Source organism: Gymnoscopelus microlampas (assembly GCF_963454915.1).
Source record: "Gymnoscopelus microlampas genome assembly, chromosome: 19".
Taxonomy (NCBI): Eukaryota; Metazoa; Chordata; class Actinopteri; order Myctophiformes; family Myctophidae; genus Gymnoscopelus; species Gymnoscopelus microlampas.
The window spans coordinates 22,438,211-22,451,369 of NC_139956.1; the positions used below are offsets into that span (position 1 = coordinate 22,438,211).

The window sequence follows — 13,159 nt, forward strand, 5'->3', positions numbered from 1 at the left end:
TGTTGTTTTGTGTTCAGCACAAGCTGCAGGTGGGACAGGATTGCCTGGCTGAGACAGAGCGAGAAAAGAGCATTGCATTAGTCAAGTTGTGAAGAAATTGGGTTATGATTATGAATTGTATTAGTAAATCTAGATCTCTGCTTGATGGCATTGATTCGTTTTTTGTTTTTTTTTGCGATGTTCCAGAGTTGGAAAAAGTTGATTTATGTGTGGGTCAAAGCTGAGATTTTAAGTCAAAGATTACGCACAGGTTTCATGAGGAGGGTCTACCATAGGAGACCAGAGGGCCGATATAGTGTTCCACTTTCGACCAATTTGTTACAGCTAATAAGAACGAAGATTTTTTTTAAACATTTGTTAAATTTAATGATAATGTTTATACATTTTTTTAATGTATGTATTTTTGTCAGAATTTAGCTTAATGAAGTCGGATGACATCCATACCACATTAACCCTGGTGTCCCTATTTTGTCATGTCGTTATAGGCAAAGATTTTCCAAAACAAAAACATTAATAAAACAGCAGATCAACAAGCTCACAACATGTCACATCGTGATGTGTTGTGAGCTTGTAGATTGGCTATTTCTGCTGTTCATCGTGTGAGCAAGTAGGACTTAAATGGTTAACCACTCAAACTTAAACCCCCAGCGGTCTATCCTTGGTCCCCTGTTTTCCCCCCTTTTTTTTTACACAAAATCTCTTTGCTGAATATAGCAATACTGTAGGTGAATGTTTGCCTATTTATGCCAAATATTCACCTATTATGACATGCCCAGAATTGGAACACGGGCACACACACACACACACACACACACACACACACACACACACACACACACACACACACACACACACACACACACACACACACACACACACACACACACACACACACACACACACACACACACACACTCTCTCTCTTGCTCTCTTTCCTTCTCTTCCCTTAAACCTCCCATCAAGGTCAGTCACACTTGAGGGGAAGCCACATGGGTTCCTGACTTCTGGAGTGGAACGATCTTGAAAGCTGACCCACTTGGAAGCTCAAATCCCCCCCCAACACCACAGTGTTGCTGTTAGCATTCTCACACACATACAGTACTGTATTCAACGCCAGTCGTGTTACTCATGGCAATGGTCTTCTGGTCCATACAGGAAGTATCAGCTGCTAGGGTGGTGGGGTGGGCGGTAGGTGGCTTAATAGTCCTCTTTCACATCTCTATCTCTCTCTGTCTCTCTGTGTGTGTGTCTCTCTCTCTCTCTGTCTCTCTCTCTGTCTCTCTCTGTCTCTCTCTCTACCAGCTGTCTGCCCGACATTCCTCCCTGGGTTTTAAATAGCAGGTCTGCTTCAGAGGAGTAATGCACCCCCTTGGACAGTCAATCATACCAACCATTTCCCATACAAAGGCACACGCACGCATTGCATGCACTCACAAACACACGCACACACACACGCACCTCCCCTCCCCCCCCCCCCCCCCCCCCCCCCACACACACACACACACACACACACACACACACACACACACTGACATGTTGTGAGCAGCTTATAGATCTGTTTTCGGTGCGTGACACCAGTATAAGTAAAAGGCACAACTCCAACCCCTAAAACTAAAAGTGAAAATTGTCCTCACAGTGTCTATTTCTCGAGTTCATACACATTACACTTGTTGGGACATTTGGTACTTACAAGTATAGTAGTACACACACACACACACACACACACACACACACACACACACACACACACACACACACACACACACACACACACACACACACACACACACACACACACACACACACACACACACACACACACACACACACACACACACACACACCACAGCTGTTGTGACCTCAAGTTATAACCCCTTTATCTGGGAATGTGTGATTCCAAAAGGTTAATCCTGTGAATTATGGTTCAAAGTAAAGGACACCTCTGCTGATTTTGTTTTTATCTGAATCATATTCTTCTATTGTGAGAGGACACATGAAAGTCTGACCAACTGTGACACTTTCTGGTGTGTTCTGTGCCTCCAGAGCTGTCTGTCTGTCTGTCTGTCTGTCTGTCTGTCTGTCTCTATCTCTCTCTCTCTCTCACTCACTCACTCACTCTCTGTCTCACTCAGCCTAGGTGAAACGCAGCATTTTACGTTTTTTTAAGTCATTATTTTCAGCGCTTAAAGAGAGAGAGCACTCTCGAGACAGAACAATTTGGTAAGTGTTGTCAGATTCTCACATCCTTCTCACAATATTAACGATATGAATCCAGTAAAAAAAAAAAACAATGAACTCGCCCTTTAAAAGCAATTACAACTGAAGGCACAGTAGGCTACCAGTATTCACTGCACCTAGAAAAAATAAGGTCTATCAATCGAGGTTGATGTTTTCAGAGCGTATAGATGGGGGAAACGTCACTATAATCCTTCCAGAAAGGATAAAACGGATGAGTGAATCTTCTTCTAATGCCAGTGCCCTTGGACAGATGCACCATATCCTCAAGGAGACATTTAGTTGCTCCACTGAAACTGCTGTGAGAGGGACTTTATCTTCTATTATGTTCTCATACTCACAGGAGAGAAATCAAGAGATTAACGGCACTAAAAAGACATGGTCTCTTTTCACATTGGGTCTGTGATAGAATAATAATAAGCCCATTAAGACCTGAGACCATTCTAGAAATGTCTTATAAATCCTAACAGCTTTCTGAAAAACGTATGTTGCTACATCAGTGGTGCTCAAACTTTTTCATGTCAAGGAAAATGGAATAGCTTAAGTATAAAATAATGGTTAAAGTGGTTAAAATCTAAAATGACACAGATGCTCTCCCAGTTTTAATGGGATAAAGGAACTTTCATTATTTTGACATTATTTGCCTGTTTAGACATTTCTCGAAGCCCCGAAAGAAAGACCAGCTTAGTGACTGGTGCCTGTCGCTGATACAGCAGCCCTATTGTAGTTCCACTTCTTCCATTTGTTTGGGTTTTTAAAATTTCATGCATTTTCATTGTTTGCTGTTTTACTCTGGTTCCCTTTTTGTTATTGTTCTTTTATTGATGCTAATTGTGGTCTAATTATTATCAAATGTATGCAAATCCTGACATTTATGCAAGCATTTTCATTCTCCCTTTTAGAATATGAAAAATGAAGAAATGAGCACGGTTGTTGTCATGGATATGGTAAGTTTGTTTGTGTGTCTTCGCCTCACAGTGGTACCTCATGTTACTGCATGCTTGATGCAGTACTGCTACGTGGATGTGGTTTGCTTGTCATCCTAAGGGCCTTTTCACTCGGGAATTGACTGACGCGTCTAGTCATCAATGAGAGGTCATTATTAAGGGGAGTTGAGGAGGGAGGGGGCAGGCAGTCTGACCGGTGTCCAATGAAAGTGTTGCATTCGTGCTCGTCACGCGCACACGGCCGCCCCCGCCTAAAGAGTTGAATTGTGTTGACCTTTTTTGGTATCTATTCACATGTGGTGCACAGTGCAACCCCGCGGATCCAGGCGGGTCTCGCTCCCCTGTGCGAAAAGCCCCTAATACTTAATTAATGCTCCGTTGTACAACAGTGTTGCTTGCTGAAAGCAGACGATTTACATGGTCACAACTAGGGCTGGACAATTAACCGAAAGTATATTAAAAAAACAATATTTATTACCAATATCTGATTTATAACTGAATAATCGAGAATGTAATCATTATTTCTTATGTATCAACCAATTGACATGAAACAATTCAAATAGATTTTTTTCTAATCGACTAAATCGATTAATCAAAGTAAAAATAGCTGAAGTCATATCGCCCAGCCCTAGTCACAACATTAACTTGTAAATCAGCTACCCAATTCACAAGCGGCATCTCACAACATGTATGACATCATCACCCAATCATCCTACGATTAACTACAATCGTGCTTAATTACATAAACATTTTCATTTGTACGGCAGTGGAGAGACACTGGCGTACACATACAAATGAAAAGGGAATCACTCACGGCAAACAACACACAACACCAATAATTGACTCGGAACATGATAGAGCACTCATATTATATATTATTACCACCTGTGAACAGTACATCAATCAACAGGCCTAATCATTACACATGTGCGGCGTATGCAAGCAATTCCTCCACTCACATCATCTTGACTAACTCAAGCGTGACCCCCGTAGCTCTGATGGCGATGTGTTTATCAGTGTGAGACCCCCCCGACTCATCTGCTTGGAGCTCACACCGAGCAAAGCGCTGTGAAAACCCACTCCAAAAAAACAAATTGCTCGCTGAGCGAGAGCACTCGCCGTTCCTAATCGTAATGCGCGACGTATGCGGAATGAGAAATTATGCTAATGCGAGTCGATATTATGCATGAACGAACGCGCATGGATATTGTCCCCCGTGGTAACGAATGCCAATGGCAGCGAAATTAAAAATAAATTGATGAAATGACAAATTGTTTACGTTTGTAAATGGAAAGGTTTCGCCTTCTGTCTCTTTCTGTTTGGTCCCGCTCCACTGCACGCCGTGTTTTCTTTTTTGCTGTTTTGCTCCCTTTCTATCCTTTCACTGCATTAAAGCTGCAATCCGGAACTTGTTTTGATAAATGAAACGTTATTTTAACCAATCTTTATGGTAGTGTATGTTACTATGTTTATACATTATAACTAGTGCATCTGCAGTGGATGGAGGCGGTCTCCCTACTCCTCCATTGAGAAATGGAGGAGCAACTCTGGTGTCTGGTAAGGACACCTGCTGGTCGACAGGTAGTGCTGCCCGAAGCTCACATGCTTCAGGCAGTACTACTTGTCTATATCTCCCCTGACCAAGCATTGATTCCATCTTGGCAGAGCAGTAGAAATTGGGTCTTTCACACCCAGGTTGGACTTAAAACCTACGGATTGCAGCTTTAAGTGTTTGTCCCATTCAAACAGTAGCTATCTGCAGTAGATGACGGGAGCACTAGACCAGACACACACACACACACACACACACACACACACACACACACACACACACACACACACACACACACACACACACACACACACACACACACACACACACACACACACACACACACACACACACACACACACACACACACACATTACTATACTTGTGAGAGAAACCTTTTAGGGCTGCATTGAAAATAGCCGGAAAGTTGCTGATCTACAAGCTCACAATGCATCACTGCGAGACGCTTTGTGAGCTTGTAGATCGGCTATTTTTCGGTGTGTGACATCACTGCACAACTAAGTATAAAATAGGGAAAACTTTTACCCCAATCCCTAACCCTAAGATTTAGAGGTTAGCCTAACCTATAAATCCTAACCCCAACCTGAATCTATTCATAATTGTAAGTCTTTTTTTTTGAAGCGAACATTTGTAACTCAAATATTTGCTTCTGGGGATTCTACAAAATAACGTCTTCTAAATCCTAACAGTAAAAAAAAAAAATATATATATATGTTGCTATAATATCAGTGGTTCTCTTTTTTCATGTCAAGGGCCACCCAAAATGATATGTATTTGTCTGCGGACTGCCCCATCTGCACACATTTTCACGTTTATGTTTTTTCATCTGCTATTTTTGAATAGTCAAAGAAATCTAAAGTGACACAGATGCGTTCCCGGATTGAATGGGTTAAACCATAAAACAACCATTTATCTTGTGAGGACCAGATAAATGGTCCTCACAATGTCTCACAGATTTCTCAAATTCTACTATAGTTGTGTGGGGACATTTGGCACACACACACACACACACACACACACACACACACACACACACACACACACACACACACACACACACACACACACACACACACACACACACACACACACACACTGACCCATGTCACTGATCCTGGCAGGAATGGACAGACCATCGATTGTCGTGGAAACCTAAGGAGAACGATGGGATTGAGGTGTTGCGTATTCCCGCTGGGAAGGTTTGGCTGCCAGACATTGTTCTCATCAATAAGTAAGTAGTGGAAACACACTGCGGCTGACATTCACACTCAGCACTCTCTCCTCAAACAAACAGCTGAAAGTGAATTTGTGCCCCTGGATGTTTGGGTCATGTTGTTGTGTTTTTCCACTTTGTGTGTGGGGGGGCTAGGGAAGCGTTTAGTTGGCAAACCCTAAATTAGTTTTTCAACCTAATTCAGAATCTTGTTTGTTTGTTTGAACTATTTTCCACTGTATGTAAACTGAAAACTCTCAAACTGAATTGGAAAAGTTAGCAGGGAACGACTGTCTGGTGTGTGTGTGTGTGTGGGGAAGGGGGGGTGGAAATTATTTCAATTATTAAAAACAAAATATTTTTATATCAATGCATTGCTGCATTGAAATGTAGAACATCTCCCAAAAGCATATTTGAAATGGGGCTTAAGTGTTAATTATTGAGCGGTGTAGTCGCTCCTATAAGTGGGTTTGGGACCCATCCGTGGCGAATGTTTTTCTTTCCGTCACGAAAATGTGACTTTCGCTGTACTGTGATTGGCTGTGACGTACTGTGATTGGCTAGCGAGACGCATGATGAAATTAATAACCAATAAATATCACCAATCACTTAAAAAAAAAATACTTTTTTTTTTAAGTGAGCTTCCATCACTGTGATGACCACTGTTGTTTTTGAGCACCGAGCGGTGCAAATATACAAGTGTCACAGCAAAGGGTCTGAATACTTATCTTTGCAGGACGTGCTGTGATTGGCTAGTGAGACACATGATGAAATTAACTTAAAACTTCGCTCATAAATAGCACCGCTCACTTCACACTGGGTGTGATTTTTTTTTTTTTTTTGGGTCCCTGGAGTCCCTTCCTAGAAGTGCAGTGTCAAAAGTATAATATTTCTATTTGAAACGTTGCAGAGTGAAAGCCATGTGCTTGCAAAAACACTATTTTTTATTTATTTACCGGTACTATAATACTCAAGTAAATGTACTTACTTAGTGTCCACCACTGCATAGATGTATAACACTCCCCCACCACCACCACCACAGAGGCCCGGGTTCCATCCCGGCAGCGGTGCCTCCAATTAACACACCTGGCAGCAGGAGGTGGGGACCGTGTCCTCCTGGCTGATCAGTGGGACTCCTCGCTGTCAGCTGACTCCATGTGGATCACAGCACGCATGGGGCTGTCTACTATCTCCCCTCCACAACGGTGGGGGTGTTGGCAGCAAGGTCATCACTGTTAATTAACAGTAACGAAATGATGAATACTAGATGTGTGTGGGGAAAAGATTTTTTTTAAATTAATGAGTAAATAGAAATGAGGCTTTACAAAAAAACGATAACATGACTAATTAACATGACTAATAACTAAAACTAATTAAAACCATAGAGAAGATGTCCTCAGATTTTATCTTTGTGAATTTATTTCATACGTACATAAGTCTACAGTATTTTGGGTGGACCATTTTTTTTATTGGTGTTTTATGATGTTTTGTTGAGTTTTTATTACATAATACTTTTTCTGAGCTTTTTGAGTCGTGTCCTTTACAAGTACCCCACATTACAATCAAATCTACGAGCTCCGTGGCCTTGTGGTTAGTGTCCACCCTGAGACTGGGAGGTCAGGGTTCAATCCCCAGTTGAGTCATATCAAAGACTATGGTACCCAAAGCCTCCCTGCTTGACCGTCAGCACCAAGGGTTGGATTGGGGATAATTCCCTGCAACACACAGTACTAGCGTCATGTCCAGGGGGTGTACTTGGACATCAAGCTGCCTCGTGGTTAAGGAAACAACAGATGCTGTAGGCTCCTGACCTACAGTATGGGCCACATGGCTCGGGAAGACTGCTTAATTGCTGTACTTTAAAAAACTAAAACTTACATCAAAGTTAATAAAAACTCAACCAAAACTAAACCTTTTGAAAAAACACTAACTAATGAGCAAACCCTCTTTAAAAACGAGTTAAAACTAAACTGAAATTTAAAACAAGCAAGTAGAAATGAAATAAAAATGAAAAATGCCAAACTTTAATAAGCTTTGTTGGCAGCGACCATAGGCAATGAAAAAGAAAATGTGGGGGTAAAAACTTAATGATAACTTTTCAGAAAACAAACAAAGAAACAGCACAGCTCCCTGCCATGACCAACTAAATCCTTTGGCAATGTATTCGCTTTGCTGTTGCTAAGTCTTACTATTTCACAGAGACTGTAGAGAACCTTGAAAAAGCAATACTGCAACTTCCCAGCCATTATTGCCAACAGCGAGCCAGAGTAGTGCTATTGCACTGTACACAAAGTACACCCAAAAGAATACTGTATGCACAGCACAGCGTGGGCACTCGTACATCGGAAAAGCTATATAACAGCACTTAAACTAGTTAAGATACTCTCTGGCTTCGATTATAGTCTCTGCTTTGGGCCATTATTATTCAGTACAAGTGATCAGGTGAATGCACTTATCGAGTGCCCCCCTTTTTATAACGTGAATGTATTCTCTCTCTCTCTCTTTGCCACACACACACATACCCTTCGTTGCTATCGGGCAGAAACCTTGTATCTCCATATTTCAAAATGAATGCCCTACTAAGTAAGGCATTAATTTGGAAATAATAATCATACTAGTGTCAAGTGAGAGTGAAAGTGGTTAAGTGTGTTTCATACATATTTAACCAATGAAAAGTATTAAGAGCTTGTGACTACATTTATTATTTTGTCACAAGCTATTTCTTTTAAAGTTAATTTATACATTGGATCCATTGGATCACAGGTTCTTTTTTTTCCATTTCCTGAGTACTGTAAGTAATGGTTTTGGACATACAAGGTTTCCACTCGACAGTGACGCCTTTGCCTTGCTCATTGTCGAGGCTCCCATTAGCTGTGCTGTAAATATCCCCAGTGCTCTGCTCGTCAATGCTTTATAGGCAATTAAGCAGCATGACTCCCCAATAACGGATCGGATGGCACAGCTCAGCTGTCCCGGGCGCGTGCACACGTACACACACACACACACACACACACACACACACACACACACACACACACACACACACACACACACACACACACACACACACACACACACTGCCCTTTTCGTTATGATCAATGTTTGTCATTTTTTATCTCACCCAGCACCTTCACAGGGACAGAGAGTTTAACAGGGGTTTGAGGAGACTTTTCTCCTCTCCAAGCCACCAGGGACATAATAGCCAGCCCTGCTGCATGCTGACAGGCTGCTACATTCACGTGTCTAATTGTCGTGATGTCTCTGTTGTGTATTGTATTCTTCTGAGTTTAATGGCTACAAGACGTCAGCCTCGACGTTAGCGCTGCTGCGCAGACGAGGCCGGGTATAGGCTCTCGTTCTCTGGTCCGCTGTAAGAAACCCCTTATCTCCATACAGTATTTTAACTTTTTGAGTTTTTTCGTGAATCAATCTAAATCGAGCCTACTTGATCATGCCACAGCGTCACACAAAAGCATCAAAAATAGCAGATCTACAAGCACGAAGCTTGTCGATCTGCTATTTTTTTATTTGAATCCTGGAAAGTAACCGTTTTGGACATACGAGGTTTCCACCCGACAGAGACCATATGCATTGACCACACTGGCTTGCGAGGCGTCCTTGTACTTCAGAACTGTAGCTGTTATTGCTACATACATACATACATACATACATACATACATACATACATACATACATACATACAATTGTTAAATTGATCTAATGGATTATTTAAAACATCTAGCTCGTTGTGAGCTTGTAGATCGGCTATTTTCAGGGGTTAAAGTGGTTAAACTTATTTTTATGCTATTTAGCTGGGGTTCCCCTGGAACAACCTCAAGTACCTGTGGGGGTCCCCCAGATGCCATAGAACTGTGACCATATTGAGGGCTAACTGCAGGTACGGTATAGTAAGGACTAGGGTTGTCCGATATTGGCTTTTTTACCGATAACCGATATACCGATATTGTCAAACTCTTAATTACCGATACCGATATCAACCGATACCGATATATGCGGGGATTATTGTGATTAGGGTAAGCTCAAATTTCATATCACACACACCATACAGTAAGAACTACTGTAAATTATAAAAAATTAAAAAAAAATCAACAACCGATACCGATATATGCGGGGATTATTGTGATTAGGGTAAGCTCAAATTTCATATCACACACACCATACAGTAAGAACTACTGTAAATTATAAAAAAAAAAAAAAAAAAAAAAAATCGAAAACCGATACCGATATTTTCCGATATCGATTTTTATGCTAATATCGGCCGATAATATCGAACATCCCTAGTAAGGACATAGTGATGTCAATGAACAGAACGGAGACTAGGGTTCTATCTACAGTACATAGTTAGATTTATTTTTACGCTGTTGACTAGAGCAGTGGTTCTCAAACTTTTTCATATCAAGGACCCCCAAATTGATATGTATTTGGCCACGAGCCCCATCTGAAAATGTTTTGTGCCAGGGACCCCCAGAAGAGAAGATTTGTGTTATTCAAAATTTTCCAACACTTTGATTAAAAAAGTTGAAAAATAAATAAATAGCGGATGTATAAGCTCACAGTGTTGCACAAAATTATGCGCTTGGGACCCCCTGGACCCCCCAAGGACCCCTGGGGGTCCCCGGACCCTACTTTCTCAACCACTGGACTAGAGGCTTGCCAGTTGCCATCTATGAGAGTGTGTGTGTGTGTGTGTGTGTGTGTGTGTGTGTGTGTGCGTGCGTACGTGCGTTCATGTGTGCGTCTGTCTGTCTGTGAGGAGTTAAGTCCCTTACACACCTGGAGCGTGTATTTCGTGTGATTAATTAACAGTAATTTAAACTGCTGTTTGTACATCCACAAAGAACACCAATATTACGGGGCCATGAAGCCACCGAAATTATTTTTTCGAAACAAGGTCAACTTTTCAGTGCGAATAAAAGCATCAACCTTTGTGCTCAAGGCGTAACCAAATTAATAGTTTGATGTGAAATATTCGCAGACCCAGTCCTTGTTCGCTTGAACTCGTCTAACACACAGGAGGGAGGGGACATCAGACATGTGGGACTTGGGGACGATTTGAGTGTCAGCCAAGTCCAAAGTCGCACAGTAAAATCCTACGTTAATTTAACTTTGACAGTATAAACATGGACCCAAATCCATTTGGGTCCATTTTTACACTGCCACAGTTAACCATATTAACCATGACATCCCTATTTTGGGCCCTTCGTTATAGGTGACATTTTTAAAAGATTTTCTTTTTACAAACTCCAGAATTTCACAATTTTGTTTTTGTTTTGTTTTTAAATATATTTTTTTAGGCGTGTATGCCTTTTAATGATAAGAATACAGTAGGCTGACAGGAAATGGGGAGAAAGATGGGGAGTGAATGCAGCAAAGGCCGTAGGGATTGGGAGTCGAACCCGCGACACGCTGTCAAGTTGGATTACCAGCCTAGGTGCCCATACAGTTACGCCAACTTGTCTGGGCTGTATTTCACAACTTTAAAACATTTATAAAAAAGTAGATCTACAATTTCATTGCATAGATTTTACTGTGTGCTAATATCCACTATCCACAAAGTATTTCTATTTCTACAGACAACTGTTTTCTATGTTGAACTCCAGCAAATGAGTCTAACTAGCGTAGCAGTGTGAGGCCTCAATTAGGTGATTTGCCTGTCGTTCTCTCATCAGGCACCGGGTGGAGCCAGCGAGCGACAATGTACAGGTAGCAGCCATCAAACTCTTCCTCTCTGGAGGGGCCGGAAGGCTGTGGCTGACTACTGCTGTGGTTACAGGGGGTCCCCAGCAAAATGATTGATAGTTAGGAACCAAATAATCACGCTGACAGTGTACAAATGGCAAATGTAAAAATAGAACCAATTATGGGGGTCCATGGCACTGGGGGTCCTTGAAATTAAAAGATTTGAGAACCACTGGACTACTGTTCAGGGTCCCCACGGTCATGAAATTCCTGGAAATATTTTGAAATTAAAAAAAAAAAAATCCAGTACTGGAAAAGGTTTGAAATTGATCAAACATCATCAAAGGTCCTGGAATTTATCAAGGGTCCTGGAAAAATATTTGGCTATGCATTGTTTTTGGCTATTGATTTTGTTAAAACAAAACATTTTCATAAACATGAATAATATTACACGAAATATGTAACATAAGTAGTTTTTCGCCGAACGGGCTGTGTGACGGCAGCCTAATGTATGTCTCAAACTTTATTTTTGCTACACTGCCTATCTTTGGGCATTCTACATAGGAGTAAGAGACACATTATTGCGCCGAATGATTGTTATATAGGCCTGGAAATTGGGCTAAATATTCTGGAAAAGTTTTGGAAAAGTTTTGGAAATTCATTGCTAAAAATGTGTGGGGACCCTGACTGTTGTACTATGTAGTAAAATGTCATTGCTTTTAAGTCTCTTTGTGTGTGTGTGTGTGTGTGTTTGTGTGTGTGTGTGTGTGTGTGTGTGTGTCTGTGTCTCTCTCTCTTCCCCCATATTTCTGTTCCTCTGTCTGTCTCTCTGTCTGTCTGTCTGTCTGTGTGTCTGCCCGCCTGTCTGTCTGCCTGCAGTAATGACGGTGTATTTCACGTGGCTCTGAGCGTGAGTGTTCAGGCTTACAGCAACGGCAGGGTGACCTGGACACCCCCTGCCCTGTACCTCAGCTCCTGTGGAGTCCAGGTACACACACACACACACACACACACACACACACACACACACACACACACACACACACACACACACACACACACACACACACACTCCATTAAAACCGGGAAAGAATTTTAGATTTCTTTGGCTGTTCAAAAATAGCAGATATACAAGCGTCCCTGTTCTTGTAGATCTGCTATTTTTGAAAAAACGTTGAAATTATTATTTTTTAAGTATTCTTAATGGGTTAAAAAGATGGTAGCCTGCATCTTTCTAGCTGCGTGTGTGAACGCAGCATCACAATCACTGCAGCACCTTTACCTTTTCCACCTTTCTTCCTCCTCCTCCTATGACCTCCCCTCTCTCTCTCGTTGTCCAGGTGACGTACTTCCCGTTCGACTGGCAGAACTGCTCCATGCAGTTCCGCTCGTACACCTACGACGCCACCGAGATCGAGCTGCACTACACGCGCGACGCCAAGGGCAAGGAGATCAAAGAGATCCTGCTGGACGACGGCTTCAGCGGTGGGG

General features: G+C 41.8%; 1 protein-coding gene across 1 annotated transcript in view; it reads left to right on the plus strand.

Moving 5' to 3' along the window:
• chrnb1 (cholinergic receptor, nicotinic, beta 1 (muscle)) overlaps positions 1-13,159 on the plus strand; it is a 47,979-nt gene that overhangs the window by 8,068 nt on the left and 26,752 nt on the right. Inside the window, exons 3-6 of the mRNA XM_084042961.1 lie at positions 3,138-3,182; positions 5,877-5,986; positions 12,548-12,656; positions 13,009-13,153. Coding sequence (XP_083899087.1) covers positions 3,138-3,182; positions 5,877-5,986; positions 12,548-12,656; positions 13,009-13,153 — 409 coding nt within the window. The remainder of the gene's footprint in view (positions 1-3,137; positions 3,183-5,876; positions 5,987-12,547; positions 12,657-13,008; positions 13,154-13,159) is intronic.